The sequence below is a fragment of the Epargyreus clarus genome, unplaced genomic scaffold (assembly GCF_041222505.1).
Source record: "Epargyreus clarus isolate Ecla_fem2 unplaced genomic scaffold, WU_Ecla_fem_2.2 ptg000005l, whole genome shotgun sequence".
Lineage (NCBI taxonomy): Eukaryota > Metazoa > Arthropoda > Insecta > Lepidoptera > Hesperiidae > Epargyreus > Epargyreus clarus.
This window is the reverse complement of record NW_027332213.1, coordinates 2,399,617-2,422,372: the sequence shown is the minus strand read 5'-3', so window position 1 is coordinate 2,422,372 and position 22,756 is coordinate 2,399,617. Positions and strand designations below refer to the sequence as shown.

The following is a 22,756-nucleotide window of genomic DNA, read 5'->3' as shown; positions in this document are numbered from 1 at the left end:
GTAACCTATTGGCTTCATTTTCTTTTATTTATTCGTATTTCACTAGTTCGTACCTATCTCATTCAGTAATATTTGTATTGGAAAAAATATGATTCTCTTTTCACACTAAATAAAATAACTAGAGGAAAGTTATAGAGCTTTGTAGAAGGAAGACGATGTTTTAATTTATCAGTCCTTATTCTGAGAGGAAGCCCGTGCTCAAACATTAGAAAAAACTTATTTTGTATGACACAAATGCGTACAATATTTCTATTTTTATTATATTTTTAAGTCCATGCTACACGGATCTTAAGATTCGCGCTTTCTATCTGCTTAAGTAGTGGACTTTGCTCGCGATTTTTTTGATGTGACATGATTTTATTATCATGTGTAGATAACATTTGTAATATGCGGTATTTTTACCAGCATGACTAATGAAAAGTAGCTTCGCCGTCACGCATTTTCTTTACCAAATGTACTTGCATGTTTAAGGTGGTTGAACGAATGTAATTCGACAGCAGACGTACTACCGCCACACCTATTCTTAGTGTGAAGCAGTACTGCGTTTTGATGGAAGGGTATTGATGCTGGCTCAATAACATATGAGACAACTGTCTTATTCCTTAGGAGTGGCAAGGCATCTATGATCAGTTTCAGCTACAATCTCTGTCCTATGTATAGTTGGTCAACATCACCTTTACCGGAATTTTAGTTTATTTAATGTCCTTGTTAACTTAAAACAAAGTATAGACTTTCTTTTAAGGAATATAAGGATAAAGGAAACCTGGAACATAAATAATTATAGGAATAATTCACTTATAAAGTCCGCTAAGGGAGTTTCCGCGTAGACGCATTATCGTTGGACACCTGACCCCGATAGAAACTGCGCTCTATGTAAATTTGCTTTAGTAGCGTGATGGAAACATCCATCAGTAATTGGGTAAGCTAATTAGGATATTATTAGGCTTTGTATGCCTAATTCAAGCGACCAAATCCGTGTAGTGTAAATCCGTGTATGATTAATTGTTTGAAAATAATTGAAGACATCTCATATCGGGCAATCACCCAACGTGTCTCAAACATCCGAGCAGTTATGATTCATTGTTTGAAAGATTGCATCCAAATGAATCCTTTGATTTTATAAATGCACAATCTATATGACAATATCACCAAGTAATATGCGATACAATCTGCCAGATCTTGTTTTTGCTACTTCGATTTTCTTATATTTTTATACCACATTCAACCCTAAATACACATACAATAAACGCTGAACCAATTATTGTTTATTTAATTTTCATCTATAAATCATAACTATTCAAGTGCTGGCCAACTCCTCTCTCTTGAGAGAAATCTATTTTTTACGACAGAATACAGAATCCTTAAATATGGATTCATAAATGTCACGCATCTTGGACAACATTAGCATTAGCATAAATTCACACTATTTTCAGCATTAAAGTAAGTATTATATGTAGGTACAATGAAATAAAATAACCGCTAAAGAAGGAGAACCCAATACATTTACCAATATTAGAATTAAATGATCGCAGTATAGACAGACAATACTTTTAGATGATGAATAAGCTCTCTTCCTCGAATTATTGTCACTTTAAAATCTCTGTTCTTTATAACGGAAATATACAGTACAAAGTTACTATCGAACAAATGATAAAAAATATTGAGTAGCCGCAGTCCAAGGTTAGTTCTTGTAGGTCAGACACAGCGCAGACGGCGATTGTCTGTTATCATCCAAATATGTGTTGTTTTATCGTTAAGCGATCTGTCAAGTATTCTATTGTCTTTGTCGTATTCATAATATCGTCGGTTTTCATATTGCGGAGTGGTTTGTGCAAGTAGCTTTCACCTGGGCGTTGTCCCATCTTGTATCGCCGTCCTTCCAGGTTCGCTGTTTGGGTGAGTCGAGTTCCCACCAGTGGCGGACTAAACTCGTCGGACGTCCGGGGCTGAAATTCAATTCATTCAACAATAAGGCACCCATTCTAAGATGTAGATCTAATTTTACAACCTTTTACAAATGTTTACAAGGTAACTTGTAGATATTTGGAGGCCCCCCAATACCAGAGGCCCGGGGCGCACCTCTCCTGCCGCCTCCACTGCCAGTAGCTCCCACTGTTTCCCTTTTATTTTCGTCCGATATCTATATCTTCTTATACCACAAACCAAAAAATAGCAGCACCTAACGCTGTTATTATTAGTCAGCTGATATTCATACAGATACGTTGTATATTTGCTGCACTGTATCATTAGCAAGGAGTATTAAATACCGTTGATTGTTGTATAAGTAAAGCATGTGTCGTCTACTTAGTAAAGACGTGACTGTAGATAATTGAGGTCTACAAACAACATTTAATGAAACCAATTGATTATATCATGAGTTTGAATCATGTTCCATGCGTTTATTACAATATATTACATATACCGTACATATTGGAGATAATAACTTAATAATATAATAACAACAACTTTTCCACGCATGTTTTGATTAAAATTGATTTGTGTACCAAAGACATTTCTCGTGGGTCTTCCGACTGAAACACAGACAGATAAATTTCAGCAAATCAATTATTTACCCTTAACTTTTGTAACTTGATTTGCTTAAATTAAGCACATCAAATTAAATATCAGACTTTGAAAGTTACCTAATAAATAAATTGAATATTTTTAAGTAGGCCTTTATAATGTAGCTTAATATAAAGTTTTGGCAATATCGTACATGGAGACTAGCTTTTTTAGATACTAAACTAACTAATTAGGTATTTAGGCTTTACAGGGATATCCTTTATAGGCTATGTTATAACACGGAAACTTGAAGAAATTGTATTTACGCGTTTGCCCACAAATGTAAAATATGAATTTATGCTGATACTCTTATTTAACTTCATCACGACAGAGTCTAGAGAATGTTCGAAATTGCACAAAACATGAATCTTACCCTGAGCTCTCGATATTTAGTTCCAACGGGTTTCTATATGTAAAGATTGTGGATCCAGAAATTTATGAAATCCGCTTATAGTTATGAGATTTCAAATATTCCCAAAATTTATTACGACTTATAAATTAGAATCAAAAGTATAAATATGTACTTCGACGATCAGTTAACAAGTGCTCTATTTATAAATATGAACAACTGTTTTCGCACGTCTTATTTAATAACAGCAATCACATTTTATACTATAACAGTAGATGTTATGTCTGTTGAGATAAACTTATTATTTATTTCAATTTGCGTAAACAAACTTACTTCTAGCCAGTTCAAATCGAAGCAGACTTCATTCGATACCGCACACCTTTGATAGTTTCATCTCGCTTTCTTGTGAGAAATATGTGTGAGACAACTATCTTCGCATGACCATGCGTATTCTTCCAGTAGGTTCGAACCACGGGGTAAAAATTAATAGAAATGGCTTTCGCAAATTTAAAGTACTTAGTACGCACATATATAATATCTTTAAAATAAGAGTACCTATACCCACTTATCTATGTTTAACCGACTTCAAAAAGGAGGTGGTTATCAATTCGGCCGGTTTTTTTTTTTTTTTTTTTTTATGTATGTACACGAATTACTCCGCCGTTAGTGGACCGATTTTAATAATTCTTTTTTTATTATGTAGGGACGAGCTGGAAATTGGTCCCATTTAAATATGGTTAGGATCCATCGATGGGTTCTGGAGAAAATGAGGGGAACTCCTCCACCCATGTAAATATAACAGCCATAACTTCGCCGTTTATGAACCTATTTTAATGCCTTTAATTTCGTGTGTGGACAATTGCTACAAGTTGGTCCCATTTAAATATGATGAGGATCAGAGTGGGTTCTGGAGACAAAATATGTAACTCCTCAACCGATGGGTATAATTGAGTTTTGTTTGAAGATATTTGGTATAGGTTCTAATGAAATTGCAAAACCAGTTTATCATTGACTATTTAAGGGTCTGATAATGTGGCTCGGAGACAAAATATGTAACTCCTCAACAGATGGGAATAATTGAGTTGCGTTTGAAGATATTTGGAGTAGGTTCTAATGGAATTGCAAAGCCAATTCATCATTGACTATTTAGTTAGGTTAGGTTGGAACATATTAGATAATATAAAACTAAGCGAGCAGGGCGCGGCGGCGCCCTGCGAGCGGGCGGTTTCAATCAATGTAAATTCAGACCTTACCTTCATTCATGATCACGTTTTTACAATTTTATATTGTATTAATATAAATGTTAGTATGTCATCACTAAAAAGGGTGAAAAAATTTTTTTAACAAAAAATACAACCGACTTCTATGTCACTACAAAGTAAAAAATAATTGAAATAAATGTTGGTTTAGTACATATTCCTGAAGTCGGCGCTCATATTAGACACGCTGTTTACATCGTTATCCAACTAAATATATTTTTAAAATGCCTTTATGTATTTTAGTTATTTTATACTATGTACCAAGTAATAAACCGGTTCATTGAAATTATTGTACATCATAAACAGGTATTACCGTTTCTGTAAGGCATATACTCTGTGGTTTGCGCAGATCATAAATAGTTGCATTACCACCAGACGTCCAAAGTACACGACGGCCAGACGGTACGACCCACATCTTCAGTTACTACTTACAAGTAAACATCAATTACAAACAATATATATTATAATTAGTGTTATTTGATCACCAACCAGAGTAATGAAAGGAAAACATTTAAATATATAATATATGGAACAGGAAGTCTGTTATCTGTTAATGTGTTAATCTTAATAAAGTTAAGTTAATCTTCAAACTCAAAACAAAGAGGTTCAAAACGAGCGTTAACGATTATTTAAAAAAAAAAAATAATATTTCACACTATTTTTTTTACAGTATACATATTTCTTTATATGTCTTGTAATATAAATATATTCCATTTGTATTTATTTTTATTCCTCGTATATTTTTATTATTGAACGTATAAATACCGTCCTATATATTTTCTGCTTTACCCAAAGGTTGACTGGTATAGAATGCTTCTAGCATTAAGTCCGCCTTTTATACCGAATTTTATGGTATACTAAAGTTCTAAATAAATAAATAAATAAATAAGTAGTAGTTAATTTATTTATCCTTAATAGCTTCTAATGTGCATCTTACACATTCTTAATTACACATATCAGTATACACCATGCAACCTAACTGATGGACGCGCATGCAATACGGTCATTATCACCCATGAACGTTTCCAAACAAGCCTGAAATCAGCCTGAAATCACGGATACGTTGCTACTCGTACCTTTAAGAACCAAGTGTGAAAGACTCATATTAGTATTTCTGTTTCATTATACCTTTTAAAGTAAATAATAAAAAAATACACACTGAGATGGGTGTCATCGTTTTGCATTGTTTCGGAGTTGAACTACGGAGAGCACCACTAAAATCTACAACGTTAAGTGGTTCCTTTATATGTGACGATTGAGCATTAAGTATAACACTTTCCAGCTATTACTAGTGATAAAGAAAGGGAATTTGAATTAAGCAACATAAAAATATTCAGAACAAAAAATATACAGAAAGCAGAATTGAGCTACGCCGTAGACGTTCGTAGATATTACTACGAAGAAGTTTATACTATTAAATCCTTGGCATTTGCTTGCAATATTATTATATTTGATTCTTTGTTTTGAGTTATTTATCATTTAAGAGGTAATTTCCGTTTATTATAAGTCTGGAGATGTTACCTTTAATAATATTCGAAACTTAACAACAACATAAGGTCACTTTATAAGTAGTAGAACCCTTCGGGTTTCATCTCTAAAGACACCGTCGCTATACCTACTACTTTTTGCCTAATAAAAACAGGTTTCGCCAAGCGGTAACAGTAACAGCAGCACCGCTGCTGTGTTAATTTTTGAAAAAATGGACTAAAATCATAAAAGGAAGAAACATAGACTACTAGGGTAACAAACACTTATTTTCAAAACAAGTATTAAAATGAATGAGTAGATTGATTTAAAGGATAAATTTAACTTTTGCAAACTAACGTAGTATAGTTAAAAAAAGATCATTAATAACATTAATACAAAACATTATTATGCTGAATCACTGTATCACATATTTAGGCCAACGCTGTACGGTGTGTGAAAAGGAGTCAAGTATACATGATAGTGTGAAAATTGTATTACTGACTTGCAGTTTCAATTGGTTTAGTAGGTCATTTGTATTTTCTGCAATCAGTTTTCCAGTTATCGCCGTAGAAGGTGTGTGTGGAATTGGTTTGGAAGATTGTCTTGTTAATCATGATTAAAAGTTATTTTATTTTACACATTATTTTTCAAAAATCAATAGCATAGTTTCAGATATTATCATAACACATTAGTGTTACCTGTATGATTATTAAAATCCATGTTGAATAAATTTTCAGGGTTGCGAAATGTTTCTAAATGTCCGGCAAAGTGAATCCCGTTCTTAAGGCAAGATCAAGAGCACCAATTGATGAAGCAGGTGTTAAGTGGTGGGATCTACTGGAACAAAACAATGATTCAGAAACCGTAGTTTCCGTTGCAGAGCACCAACAAATAAGCAATGATAAAAATGAGGAAGACACGGAACAGTTCAAAACTTGTGACAACAATGGCAACTTGAATGCAAATACTGAAATTGAAATATCCGAAGAAAATGAGGTAAAAAATAAACCGGAAACGAGGACCCCGAAAGACGAGGTACTTAAAAAGTGGAGAGAAAGACGATCGAAAGCCCGATATGAACAAGCAAGAAGAGCTATTATTGAATCACTAAAAGACAAATTTAGTGGCCAACGCCATACTAACCTGCACCCTGTAGTTGATACAGTTAAAAGTGATATTCGTAAAGCGCCCACGGTTATTGTAACTAGTGTGGATGTCAAAGACACATCAAATTCGAATGCAAATCGCGATGAGGGGGTTCAAGCGAATGGGAGCTCTAGTTTTACTGAACCAGAATTTAAAATTGAAAATATGGGGGATGATAGCGTTGGTCACGCGAGGAGGCTTCAGATGGGGCCAGGTGGTGAGCTGGCACAGTGGAGGCTCGGAGCTCGCGGCAGTAGGGCGGCGGGCGCGGAGGGCGGAATACGCGGGCACACGAGGAAAGACATGCCGGTAAGTCACCGTAGAACCAGAAATCATGTGTAGTACCTATGATTTTTACTTGAAACTGATAAATATTAAGTATGGGTATTATAAAAAAAACATTTACGCCCGTTATTGATAAATAATCAATCTATGTTTTATTTACCTACCAAAGATCGAATGGCAATTTCTAGTATACATTGTCATATTTCGATCTATGGTAAGCACATGACATAAATTGATTATTAAGACGAGCGGTAGTCCTATAGTTCTCACTTTACTATAGTCTAAAATTCTGGCGCCTACGATCTTCTCATTTATCGAAAAGTTCTTATGAGCTCTACATTGTAAATTTAAATGTTTCACCTTATGTATGCTTCATGTTTACCATCTTAACATGCTTTCATTTTTGACAACAACCTTGTGTTCTAAATTACCATCCAAGTAAGCAGCTTGTTCACGAATGTGTTGAGGTAAACATAAGACTAGCTACATATCCGCACTGAATATCGGGTGGGCATATATTAACTGTACCGCGTGAATTGTACTCTATGGGCGTTTGTCCACCGCTGCCATCACCCGACCGTCACCGAGAACGACATTATTTCGGGCCGACTTTAATATGATGTGACGGACGTGCGGTGGATACGCGGCTATAGTAAATGCATGTACCGTTACATCGGCGCCGTCATCTCGCGCTCGGTGACGGTCCGGTGACGGCGGCGGTGGACATTTGTCCACTAGAGCATTTGCTCTATGTCGATTAACATCTAGATAACTAAGATACGTATATGTCGTAATACAATATATAGATGTAATATAATATAATATGGAGAGTAAGTAGCCTTTATCCTGATTAGGCTTAGGGCTTGGACTAGACTTCAACCTATGTAGGTCAGGAAAACGATATGTATCGTTTTTCTGATTACATTTGGTATATATTGTTATTTTAATATGCGTTTTTACAGCTGAATTATATTCATTTTAATTTTCTAAACATTTGATGTGTAAAATGGTCTTTTAGACGTAGTTATGTATGTATGTACTCGTATATCTCATATTACGAAATACGAAAATTTATTGCGCATCCTTGCAAAATAATTATTATTTACATGTTTTTCACATATATATCTTTAAAACATGATGTAAGAACTTTATCTATTGCGTGTTCTTCAATGAAATAAGACAAAGTAATAAAACTAATTAAGTAATCGGGCAAATAAATAATTAAAAAGCGCAAAAAAATCATAAGTATATTTATTAAGGATATTAATATTGTAAGTAATTTAACGATTGTTATCCAATGATAATAACCGGTAGCGACGACGTTTGCTACGAAACTCGCGATTAGCCACTAATGATCCCCCATCGAACACTCGACCGCATCTAACATACTCGTACCTTAATTTCTTTATCTCTCGCCTCAAACTGTAATAGCAACCAATATGTATTCTGATTGATATGACTATGTATATCGAACATAGTACAAATGGTTTATAAATGTATATGTTACCAAATCATGAAAAATCGTTTTGCCGAATGCTTGCAATTGATTTCCCAATTTTCCGGGCCTAAAAACTGGTTGCTAAGCACGAACGGAGGTTACTGCACGCAATTTGCGAGTAACGATTCGATATACGAGTATATCCAAAAACTTATAAACAGTGATGGAAATACAGGGAATTGGTATTGACTAGGCGGAAAACTTTGGCATTATTCGTCGTCTAAGTGTCTGTCGAAAACTTTGCGATTCAAAAGGGGAAATTATCAAGTCAACCTTTCCTTGTTTCATTAGTCGGCCGGGGAATACCTGGGGAGTAATAAAATGTGGACAATCAATTTGTATATATGTAGAGAATGAGAGATGTTAAAGTTATATTGCAATTGCTTAAGTGTACAATATTGTACATACATACAATCATGTTTTCATTTTTTAAACGTAATTTTATGACAAACATTATGATTAACAAACGAGCATGAAGTCCAACTGATAGTTAGTGGCTACTACCGCCTTTTAAAATCAACGCCAGATAAGAATGGACTCCTATTGGCCAGTGCCCACAGATGCGTTGTTATCTCTGAGAACTAAGTTGAAACGCCTCTAAAAAGTATGTCTCCCTTACTACGTAAAGCGGAACACAGTAATGTTTAACTCTACTTTTAGGCAGAAATAGTAGTAGTGTTGGTGCCTCCGGAATTAAACCATAAAGGGCTAATCCATCTTTACCTTCGTATATAATGTAAATATTTAATTAATATTGATTTCATTGATCGATTGTCCTTTATATATTACAAAAGGCCCTAAAGCCTGGAGATAACTTTTCTATTGCTTCTAAATGTCTTTATCTTTATTATAATAGTTTCCCAAAACAACACTATCATTTCATTATAATTGTTATTGGGATTTTATATACATATAACTGTTTCGTAAGAGAATCACTGGGAAAATCCGTGTTCTAAAGTCCACAGTTCAATAGTTCATACGCCATTTATATTGTCATACTTCCGAGCGTTTAAAATCAGAGGAAAATACCCGAAGTATACCTATCAAGGGACAATGAATTGTAATTAAGAGACAGGGAATTATTTATCTAGTAACTTTATACTTATAAATACCATTATTCTAATATCCTACCTTATGCCTAGGTTCTACGTTTTTATATAACCTATCTACCTACCTACCTTAATGAGACATAGGCCATGGGCAGTGGTCCCTGTAGTCCCGGGACTAGAATAGGGCTACGGTATCCCTTGCCTGTTGTAAGAGGTGACAGTACAGTGAGTGAGGTTACAGTATTACAAAAATAGAATAAAAAGTGTGTGTGTTGACATCATAATGCTAAATAAGTGTAAATATTGTCACCTCATTTGTGACGAATATATATTATGATAAACGTGAATGATTTATACTTGTCTGTATTAATTACTCGGTCGTATATTAAGAAGGTCTCTCATATCATAAGGTCCGAGCTTCCCTATCGTTCTTCCGTCTGCTTGAGCGGTATTTAAACTTTATGCAAATATGTAGGTACTCTAGATATTTGCAGAGTCGTTTTTACTCTGTGTTATTCCTTGTAAAGCCCTCTTTCTTTATTAGGCAAGTCTATCAATTGTGTTCAACGTTTTTAGAGTTACCTACAGTACGAACAGTACCCTTACCAGGAGTTTTTACGTTTCGACAAATATGACTGTTTTGATATTTGTTTACGTATGGGCCAATACGATTTCCTAGTTCTGACACAATCCGCTAGTGGCGCTGATTGGAATTTGTATGGCAAATACGTAAACAAATAGCAAAACAGTCATATTTGTCGAAACGTAAAAACTCCTGGTAAGGGAACAGGTACGAAAAATATAAAACAGCTCGTGTACATATTAAAACACGTAAGAAGTTTAACTTCTTAAAAATCACTTACTTACCTTACCATTTGTCTCAACCGCTCCAAAAAGTAGGTTATAACTTACTTAACTTCAAAAAGTCAAGAAGCGAGTAAAATCTTCTCAAAATACCTAACCCAACAATGTGATTCGATGACATTTTTCAAGATTCTTGTCGAATTACCTAGAATATATGTAAAGTAGTTATAGTTGCTTTGGAGCACTTAAATATTATGTGCATCGAGTTAAGTTCAAACTTAACAGTACTTAATTAATAAACTAAAATAAAAATGATTTCTGTTGAAGCTGATGGACGGACGGAAACTCAAATTGCTTTACATCAACATTTCGCAGACTTTTAATAGTCAGCGATCACGTGAATAAACTGCGAAATGTACATTTCTGTTGCGGTTCAGCAAACTCCAAATTAGTATAACCTAATTGACCTGCTAGTCTTTTAGTGCACTGGGATTTTCCGGTACATTTTGTAGGAGTTGCTGTTTCATGTTGCCCGAATTGTTGTCTGTTTTAGGTTTTATCAATGATGCTATAATGCATTACTGCCTATTATGAAAAATCAATCTGTTCAAAGTTTTGCCAACTAAAGATCGAAATTTCACCATTTCTTCATATTACACATTGTCGAATTTCAATCTTTTGTCGGTAAAAACGGTAACGGTAACGGGCAGTAATAGCTTAGTGGTCTTTCTGTTTCTCAATGGAGGTCCGAGATTCGAACGCTAGGCTTACCTAACTCTTAATTTTAAAATTATGTGCATTTATAAATAAATTATTATTGCTATAACGGTAAGGAAAATATCACGAGGAAACGCATACTGAGACTTCTTTAAAAATGCTTTGAGGATAATTATGTGATGATTTCGGACTTTCTAGTAAAAATATTCATACTCATGTATCTAAATCCCATGTAAGTATATAAAAAGTCGCATCTAAAAATTAAGATTAGATAAAAAGTTATCAATGTATTAAATTTTCCTTAGTTATACCAACATTTTCCTTATTATTTCATAAACAAAACTATGTGTATGATATGTTATATCATGTACATACTACTGATTTCAATTTAACAAAAAATCCTAACAACAATCCAGGTTATGAAGGTGGTAGAACCCTTTGTGGTTCGACTCCGGCGGCACCACCGCCACATCTATTTCTACCTAATAACAGCAGTGTAAGGCGCTGCTGTGTTCCGGTTTGAAGGGTGTGGTAAGGGAGACAGACTTTTCCGAGGCGTTCCAGCTTAGTCCTCAGGGGTAGCGGCGCATCTGTGGCCGACCTCAGGTAGGAATATCTAATCTTATCTGGGGTTGATTACAGATGTCCATGGGCCGCAGTAGCCACTTACCATCAGGTGGACTGCATTCTTGTCTGCTACTCCTATTTTATAAAAAAAAGGGAATGGTAGGTAGGGTAGTTATTATTACTATTACGAATATGTCAGCAATTTTGTAGTGGTTTCGTAGCTCCAGTGTTTGTGGCCGTGAATGGTGCTACGTGACTTGAGCCGTGTCTACGTTTGAACCGTTATGTTTGTTTATCAATCATTAAACTTGTTTAATTGACTGGTTCACAATTTATTGATTTATTTGGTTGGTATGTTTATTGTGTGTTGTGTGCTATAATAACTGATGTAAAAATTAAAGTTGGCTCTCTCGTTGAATGCGGCGGTAACACGTCAAATTATTAACTGGTTAAACTTGGCAAAGTTGACTTATAAGGAATTTCAAGTTTGTCCCTAAATACTCGTACTAACGCATATGTTCATTTAGTGACTTCTAAGAAATCCTAGAGATCGTAAACAGCGTCGTAGCCACAGGGCTACGTTAATCGCATTTTGCTGACCTACAAAAGAAAAATAAACTATGTAATCTATATTATATTATAGGGGGTTAGTGAAAAAATCTCTCATTATTAAAACAAATAAGAGGCCATCAATAATTCAAACTTCAAATCTTGCTATCGAAGTAAAAAATCTTGCCATGGGCACAAAAATCAAATATAGCCAGAGGCGCAAAAATCAATTCTTGCCATAGGCGCTCATAGCAAGAAGACACTGTAATTATGTCCGTAAACAACAATAATAACATATTTATTTGGATACAGTTCTCCTAATATTTGTGTCTGTTAATTAAAATTTACGATAAAAGAAAATGTTTCAATTGAAGTCAGTAAACGGGACAATCACGTTTCTGATGCATGAGGATCACGAAGACGAGACATTTGGTGCACGTATGACAACTTATCTCATTAAATATTCGTGTACAAATTACACAATTTAAATAAATAATACTTAATAATCTTTATCAGAACGGCAGAGGTTGTAGATTTTTTGCTAACCACAGATACGGGCGGACTTTAGACTTTGTATCTTGCCGGATACCAATTAAAGAGTTCCATGTTTATTTTCGCTAATTAGAGTACATTTTACAAACAACGATACACTATCAACCCAGTGACATAGTTCTAGTTGCGAAAAAATAGACGTGATAGTGAACTTGGATGCGTTACGTAAATTAACATGACGTTGCGTAATCCTTGCTTTAGGAATATTTTTTAAAATTATTGTACTTTTATTAGAATTTTTATATTATAAATTTTCTGAAGGTGGTAGAACCCTTTGTGGTTTGACTCCGGCGGCACCACCGCCACACCTATTTCTACCTAATAACAGCAATGTTAGGCGCTGCTGTGTTCCGGTTTGAAGGGAGACAGATTTTTCTGAGGCGTTCCAACTTAGTCCTCAGGGGTAGCGGCGCATCTGTGGCCGACCTCATGTAGGAATATCTAATCTTTTCTGGGGTTGATAACAGATGTCCATGGGCGGTAGTAGCCACTTGCCATCAGGTGGACTACATGCTCGTCTGCTACTCCTATATTATAAAAAAAAAACTTATTATTTGTTTGATTTAATTTTTAAAGTAATTTTCGTAAATCAAAGATTATGTTGTTTTTGATACATTTTAATACAATTGCGGGAGCGGGCTTAAATTAGTATGAAAATGCATTTACAAAGGTCACGGTTTTGCCATCCAAATCAAGTATGAACAATAATGACCACATCGCGACTACAAGCGATAAGGTCACTCGGTCGCAAACATCTTTTTAGCTGTTTTATGGCAAACACTTACTCGGATAATTCATTCATTTTCTCGGATAATGTGAAGACACACATGTGGTATATTTCAGAACAACTTATTACCATTCGGTAATAAGTCGGTCTTGCCCTTGTCCTCTCCATGATTTCCGTTCAGACTGGTACTACAATATATGTGGATGTCTTTGCCTAGTTATTATCTATCCAGCCATATATTTACATAGAGCGCACGTGTATATGGGTCGTTGCCCCAAAATTATCAATGGAATATTCTTCTGCAACAAATCAAGTTATCTATCAGAAAGCAATGTAAATTGTTTAATGTTTCATGATACGTTTATTCATATTAGCCTTTAGTATGCAATGAATAGGGATCAGAGTAAAGCTTAGCAGTTTTGTTAACCGTATGAAATTCTGTTGCATGTTTCCTATCAACGGATGCAGCTTTACTGCAACTTTATTAAGATATGTTTAGTTCGACGTGATTTTTTTGGACTTGAAGTAACAAGTGATAATGCCTCTTTGATGATTAGCAATCGGTGTTATTCATGGATTGGACGAGGATTGGATTGGAAGATTGGAGATCTATTACTTTAGGTCGGCTACATTCGTTGGATCAGAGTGTTAAGTTGGGCATACACAGTGTAGTTCTTGTATCACAACAGTAGATCAACCTTGTACAAATATCATAAAAAATAAGTACTTAAGTACATTAAGTAGTAAGGCTGAAAAAAATGTACTTATATTATTTCATTAAAATTAATGTTACCCTTATTATGAAGACCACCTTATAGCCTGAGAGCCGATTGAATAATTTCCTCTTGACACGGCTAAAAGGATAATTAATAGTTAATTTTAAAAAAGTTTGGAAAATCCAAAAGTGCACGCCTCATAATCTCATTTTTTTTACAATGAAATTGATTATTTGTAAAAGTGTATATTATATAAAAAGATTTTACATTTGACTTTTTTTTTTTAATTTTTATTATTTATTTCTATTCAATAAACAAATAAAAAAAATGATTTTAAAGAAGTTTAGCAATTTTTTTTTTGATTGTTGTTGTATTAGTTTTTTATAAATAATAATTTAATGACAGTGAATTAAACGCTCATATTGACTAAGAAATTATTTCGTGTGTTACTTTAGATAATTAAAAAAAAAAATTCCGATACGATCATTTTTTCGACCAATTTTGATGCCACATAAACCCGTCCATACACGGACGTCCAGAAAAGATTATGTTTAATAAATGTAATACTGTGTTAAACAAAAAAAATGTTATTAAAATATATTTTATGTGCCTGATAAATTATTTGACTTGATATTAGTGCACTCAAATTAACCTATAAGTGCAATATAAATAACAAAAAATCAATTTCAGTTTCGAGAAAACTGCTTTTTTTGAAATGTCGAGAGTAGAGCACAACCTCAACGCTTCGCTTATGAGGCGTGCAAAAGAACTACAATAAGGCGTTAATTAGGTTGCATTGTCTAAGCATAGTTGTAAATATGTAAAAACAACAATAAGTTCTAAAAGTTTTCCCTTAATTATGTCATGCTTTCTAGTATTACTACTATTACTAGACTCGATTTACGTATGTGTCCAGCAGCACATAATATTTCATTACATAAGTAGATACAAACTCTATACACAGGCTCCATAGCAATACATAGTAAAATTACTGTAAGCTACTGAAAACGCTGATAACACTGTTGAAGGTCACAATAACATTTTCTATGATAGTTGCTGCTTATCATAATAGACAAAAACAAGTGATTAGATTTTGTGGCCCTCATAGGTTAGGCTTTTACCTACTAACACAATGGCCAAATAACAAGATAATTTATCGTACGAAATTACACGCGTAGAATAAATAGCTCTATCCACGTGTACCCTGATGCTGGGTTCATTAAAATTAGATCAAAATAATATAAATCTGATCTTGTAGTAAGTATGCACTGTTAATTCATCAATCATAATTATCATATTTGCTTACCTACTTAGGAGTCCCGTATGGAACATCAACGTATATTCCGAGGGAAGATAAAGAGAAAGAAACCGTTCTTGACCATTATAAAACATAAGTTATTTTTGTATGCTATGTCTAAATGCCGAAGGACAAGTTCTAGCCGACTGTATGCGTGCCCATAACAGAGTAACGTAAAAAACTCTGTTAGTTCTTAACGTCACTGGTTGTTCTGACTCTCTTCGCCAACTAATGGAAGCCAAGAATTATTCTAGTAACTATTGTAGTAAATTCGGAAACATTAGACATTTACTGTGAAAAGATCAAAGATTTCTGCGTAAACATTATAAATCTATATACAGTAATGCTTACGCGCAGGTATTCAGGGTTATATCGTAGTGAACTCAAGGATTATGTCAAGCGTATAGTGAAATTCTGTACACGTTTTGCTATTCCTATGCCTAGGAAATAAATAAAATGCCGACTTTCGCCATCTGCCTGCGACATGTAAACCGTTTATGTGTTATGTAACAAAATAATATACATATAATATTGAACAAACAGTAACGATGCACATTGTGTGATAAGATAAATGTGATAATTCATGCGCATACGCTGACTTTTTACCAAAATCAAAATTATTGGTTAATGTGTATAGATTATTGTCTTATCATAGGTCAGTTCCGTGTGGAGCGAAGGTTCTGATAACTGGCACATGGTGGATGCGTGAAGAGGATATTTCTATGATTAAATAGATAAATAGACAACTAGCATACGAGTCAATTCGTATGTATAATAATTACACAATTATTGTCATTGTCAATCTACTTTTGTCATTTTTATAATATAGACGTAGCAGGCGGGCATGCCACCCATCTGCTGGTAAGTGGTTACTGCCGCCCATGGACGTCTATAATCAAACCCCAGATAAGATTAGATTACTACCTGAAGTTCGCTACAGAAGCATCGTTACCCCTATACGTTAGGCTGGAATGTCTCGGTAAAGCTTAACCAATAACCACAGAGGGAAGAGAATAACCACCTTCAATCTGTCTTACTACTGGGTACTCTGCTTGTAGAGCGTCTTTATACCATATTCCACCAAGCTGGACAAATACGAATCGATATAGTAGCGTGTAAGTAGTTCTGTTTACAACATTTTCCTTACCCGTTAAAGCTAGTGATAAAATAATTATTAATTACTTTCTAGTATTCAATACTGACAAAACTTCGAAGAAACCAGAGGAATCACCGCCACACCTATTTTACCCTAATGTTAAGGGCTGCTGGGTTCTGATTTGAAGAATGTAAAAGAGTGTGTATTTTTTATATTTTGTTTTAGATATACTTACAAATATTTCAATTTAATGGGGTTTCAAAACTCCATCCTATGGCATAGTCCAGAACGATGGCAGCGTTCTCTCGTTGCTGTTGTTGAGATTATCAGTAGCAAACAAAATTACAGAGATAAGAATTGTAATAGATGATTTCTTGTTATAAGTACCATATACACTTTCATTTTCATTGTATAAAAAGCTTGTTTTTTAATAATATAGGAGTAGCAGGCGAGCATGCAGTTCACCTGATGGTGAGTGGCTACTGCCGCCCATGGACATCTGTAATGAACCCCAGATAGGATTAGATATTCCTACCTAAGGTCGGCCACAGATGCGCCACTACCCCAGAGGACTAAGCTGGAACGCCTTGGAAAAGTCTGTCTCCCTTACCACACCCTTCAAACTGGAACACAGCAGCGCCTAACACTGCTGTTATTAGGTAGAAATAGGTGTGGCGGTGGTGCCGCCGGAGTCGAACCACAAAGGGTTCTACCACCTTCATAAGCTTTTATTGACATTACAAAACGACTACTCAAGTTTATTTATTTATTTGTCTAGACAAATAATTAAAATCACGCAGCATCCGCGTGTTGCCTCGTGTTAGTTAAAATAAACACCTAATTGAAGCGGCTAATTATACGTAATTAGGTATATTGACTCTATCTCGTCAGATTAGTATTACACGCCTGTTTACAAGTATTGCTAGTATCTATTGCTTGTTATCAGACGACTAGAACTGGGTGGCGCCTTTAGATTAGCTAATTTACAAGTTAAATGCGGATATGGCTTATAATTAAAATTAAATGTCGGGTGTTGATACTCCTAGAAAAAAAGGCATACTTTCGGCAACTCTGGGCATCTTGACAAGAATTGTAGAATGGTAAACCCCTGTGTGGCGGGGGCGTTGCTTACCATATCATATCATGATATGGTAAGCAACGCCCGTTCCCCCTGGCTACAGACGCCCCGAATCTGTGTAAGCAAAAATTTGTAAAATGTTATCCACAATTTTACTGCAACTTTTAGACCGTACTTACCGGGTAAAAGATAAGAAGCGTTTTAACTGAGTCGTCAGCAGAAATTCAAGTAGTACAGGATAAGAGTTTTACTTTATGGAGGTTAATATTTATACTTGTCCGTGGGCTGTAGTTGCCACTTACCATCGCTCACTCGTTTGCTACTTTTATACAATAAAAATCAGCTACAATATCATTCCGATTTTCGTAGCACGCGGAAGAGTGGAAACTTCCGCGGAGTGCGTTCATTGAATGCAATCTAAATGACGTCATTAGGCACGCATCTCAATAAATAATTGCCCGTCGGAAATTACGTCAGCATTACCAACAGTGCAATACGGGGGGTCCAGTAATTATTAACCTCAGGGTACCTATATTAATATTTAGTCTAAAAGCATACTCCTACTTTAAAAGTACCTTCACTTTATATTACTTGTTCGTAAACCTACATAAAATTATATCATACAAAATATTCACATAAGTATTATACATAATAAAGTTAATTAAATATCCGCGATCACCACATAGTGTTTCTGGTTCGATTCCCGATCTAATATCTAAAATAATTAATTTTGATTTCTCACATTCTCCTGTTGATTTAGTTGTTGTTTGTGTACATGGTACCTACGGCGAAACTTAGAATGATGCTGACTGTACATTTTTTTTTAATGAATTACCAACCATATTATTCTACAGACATTGTAACATCGTAAGTACTTATATAAAAAGTAAGGAAGTGTACAACCCTTGCGTGTCTCATAAAATTTGGGCAATCGGTATTATTCCAGTAATCGTGAATTTTTATACGCATTAACATTTCAAACGGTCATAAAACAGATTCTTAGGCAATTTCTGAAATTAGAAAAGGCGGTATCGTGTTCTAATTTTTCCCCATCCTCATTTAATTATATCAAATATAAACTTTATAATTTATTGTTATTTCTAATGTTCTTACTAATTATTTATATTAGAGCTTTTAATCTGAAACTTTATAAATTAGACCTACACCTTTGACAAACACCATACAAAGTGTTAAGAATTATTCTTAATATCGTCGACGGAAACATTTTAAGTGTCTATAAATATACTTTTTTACAGTAGACATTTATAAGAACTTTGGAATGTTCCGCCCAGAGAAATATCATACTTAGTGGCTATGTAGTTAAACAAACTTCCGCTCTTTAAGTTTATTTGATAGACAAACTTTTCAGCAAAGAATTATCACCGAATAAAGAAATTACTTAAAGCTGCAATTTAAACCATCGAAAACTCGATTGCCCGCCAATAGACGAATCGAGATCGGCGGTAAGCACCAGTTGGCACAATCGATATGGAGACGGCTCCCATTTTTACAAACCGTATCTAAGTAAAATTTCGCCAGCCTGCGAACAAATTGAGGCAACGATTTGGGCTCTATGTCAAGGGCGTAACGCATTCGAAATTAGGGAAGGGACCCCGCCATCGGCAAAGTTGGGTTTGTCGAAAACCGGTAAAGAAAGATGGCGGCTTTGACACGTGACATAAAATGTTATTTACGAGCGGGAAGTTCGCGAGTCGGGATGCTACATGCGAGGACGTCACGAACCGCGGAAATACTGTTTTAAGGAACAATTTCTATTCATGACGGTTTTATGTTGGAGATTTCGGCCTACGTAATGCTGTATCGAATTCACTCTACAATTCATAACAAGCGTACTATTATATCGTGCTCTGTCTTCAATTCATGAAACATAATGACGGCTAGTAGGTACCTACTACGAGTGTAGTTGTTACTATTACTAGTAGTATTACTATTATTACAAACTGAAGAAGAACAATATAGTTTATGTTTCCGTAATCTTTCTGTTGTTTACTTAGATGTATTAACCTTATATCTAGACCTTCAGGTATTTATTTTTCAATGTCCAGATAATAACTGTTCTAGCTGATAACGATAGTTTTATTTACTTAGCGATAAAGGAATTTATACAATAGATAGGTACATTAGACAATCCGTTCGTAATACGAAATTAAGACAATTTATTAACGATGTTAATGTTTACACGCCTATATCTTATTATTAAAATTAAGTAAGTCATATAAAAATTTAAAATTAATTCAGTGACTTCGGTTCTGCTACTATAATAAGGTTCTGCTTGAAATATCGTACATACTGCAATTATATCATTGAGAATCTGTAGAAGCTTCAAAAGAGAGTACCTAGTGGGTCCCAAAATGATACAAATAATCCAAATTGAAAATTAAAGTTTTGTGCTATTTAAGTTCATAAATTGGGATGAAAAAATCCCTTCGAGCCGTACTTCAAAGCCGGTAGAGCGTTGGCGACTCTTCTTGTGTTGCAAAGTTTCATAGGCTACACAGCTATAGTGACTAGCTCCTATTAGTAGGGAACATCAGCATGTTTGGAATACTGCAGGTAAGTTGGAATACCTTGGATAACAAATTATTATAAGTGCTATCTGTGCTTTCTTCTTGTAAACTTATCGTCACACGTCATACGAAGCAAATGAGCTTTAAAAACCGGCCGTCATCTTGACATTCCGGCTACCAGGCTTGTAGAAGTTAAGCGTTAAATTTCAAACGTTTTTCGGTAAGAATGCAATCATTGATAATTATTTACTATGATACATAAAATATTTATTGTAATTATTTAAACTAATAAGCAACCTTTTTAGTTAATGGTTTTACTTTTATTTTGTCAATATTTCTGAAATTAAAAATGTGATATGAAATGTTAGGTGTAGGATGTCATGTTGTTAATTTGGAATACCCAAATTGTGACTGATTATTACTTAATAATTATATTAATGTAAGCTATATTGCTATAAAAATTATTACCAAAAGAACTAAAAACTATAAAACTGTAAGCAAATAAAAAAAGTTTGGAAAATCCAAAAGTGCACGCCTCATAATCTCATTTTTTTTGTCTTGTAAAAAAGTACCATTTATAGATATCAGATGGAGTTATATTCACGAGGTTACAACTTAAGATTTTACATTTGACTTTTTTTTTTTAATTTTTTATTATTTATTTCTATTCAATAAACAAATAAAAAAAAATGATTTTAAAGAAGTTTAGCAATTTTTTTTTGATTGTTGTTGTATTAGTTTTTTATAAATAATAATTTAATGACAGTGAATTAAACGCTCATATTGACTAAGAAATTATTTCGTGTGTTACTTTAGATAATTAAAAAAAAAAATATTCCGATACGATCATTTTTTCGACCAATTTTGATGCCACATAAACCCGTCCATACACGGACGTCCAGAAAAGATTATGTTTAATATTATTATTTACTATGTTAAACAAAAAAATTGTTATTAAAATATATTTTATGTGCCTGATAAATTATTTGACTTGATATTAGTACACTCAAATTAACCTATAAGTGCAATATAAATAACAAAAAATCAATTTCAGTTTCGAGAAAACTGCTTTTTTTGAAATGTCGAGAGTAGAGCACTACCTCAACGCTTCGCTTGTGAGGCGTGCAATAGTTGGGTAAACTGTAAGCGAAGTCAAAGAAAAAAAGGTGATCATAATTTGGAATACTATATTCCAAATTATCTGCACCATAAGTCAAAAGAAGCTTTTGGAGTTTTTTAGGTTGACTAAAATTTTGATAATGTTCTTAGCTTTCGTTTTGTTTTATTATTTTTATTATTACAGTTTAATTATTTTCTAACCATTTGATGTATTTTTTATTGGGCTAAGCCATTTTCTTCTCTACTTATTCTCAAAAAACAAACCAGTATTCCAAATTTGCTGATGTTCCCTATATTGTCGCTGGTTTATTTAATAAATATAGGTATGACGTATTTAGATATTTATTATGTTTTAGGTTCTAATACTTAGTTATAAATATTTTTGTTTAACATATCAAGTGGTTAAATAAGCTTGGAATAATGCAGATTTAAATTACATACAGAGTTCAATGTAATTTACGTGTACACCCCGATGAAGAATAAATACGTTTTTATACCACGAGCTATTCCTAATTTCTTCGCTATATTTTCACATAGCAGTTTTCATAATTCAGCAGTTTTATCATTGGGTCGTAAATGATGTAAATGTTTGCTGTGACCCAGTTAGTACCACCGTCACGCGAGTTATAGGGATACGTTAACTAATTCCTTCGAATTTTGGAAAACTAATCCAAACTTGGCGAAATTATAAGGAGTAATAGCTGGGCTCTTGTGTTTTATGTACCTATCTGATATGGATAAACTATGTACTATCCATATAGAATACTTAATTGCCTGTGTAAAACAATACTGCCTAATTATGTAATTACATAAAAACTATTTTTCCTAAATTTACTTAAATCTAATTGTTTGCCATCAATTATGTAATTACATAATATTTTTTTCCAAAATTTACTTAAATCTATGTTGGAATTGTTTGCCATTAAACATTAATTAAACATGTTTAGTGCTTCAAGTAAATACTCAAGGAATACTTTGAAGAAAACAAGTTGAATGCCAAATATCGGAGTGAGTTTTGAGACTAAAATTATATTCTTGGCTCTACTCTGTTACTGACATTCGAGTTGAGAAATTTTAACCTTGTTTCGCTTATGTATGGTACTTGAAAACGTCCGGAAGGCGGGGGGCAAAAAATATAATTCTACAGGAAGGCGTGCACTTATATCATTATGAGTACTTTTAATTTTATACAGACTCTACCACTCTACTTGGACATTTGAATTCAAAAGTCTCTTCAACCCTCAACACAGCAGAAATACACTACTTGTAGAAGGCGGAAAAGTCGTGGCATTGGAACCACAAACATTATTTTCCTGTACTTTCATTGTAACGTATTTTAAGCCATCGATAAGCCTAAAGAATTTTAGAAACAGCCTATTCTTATCGTTGAC

General features: G+C 34.1%; 1 protein-coding gene across 1 annotated transcript in view; it reads left to right on the top strand.

Annotated features, from left to right (window-relative positions):
* The first annotated feature begins 6,975 nt into the window (after positions 1-6,975).
* The window catches only part of Root (ciliary rootlet coiled-coil, rootletin), a 57,627-nt gene continuing 41,846 nt past the window's right edge, over positions 6,976-22,756 (top strand). Inside the window, exon 1 of the mRNA XM_073093698.1 lies at positions 6,976-7,092. Within this exon, the coding sequence (XP_072949799.1) occupies positions 6,988-7,092 (105 nt within the window). The 5' untranslated portion in view covers positions 6,976-6,987. The remainder of the gene's footprint in view (positions 7,093-22,756) is intronic.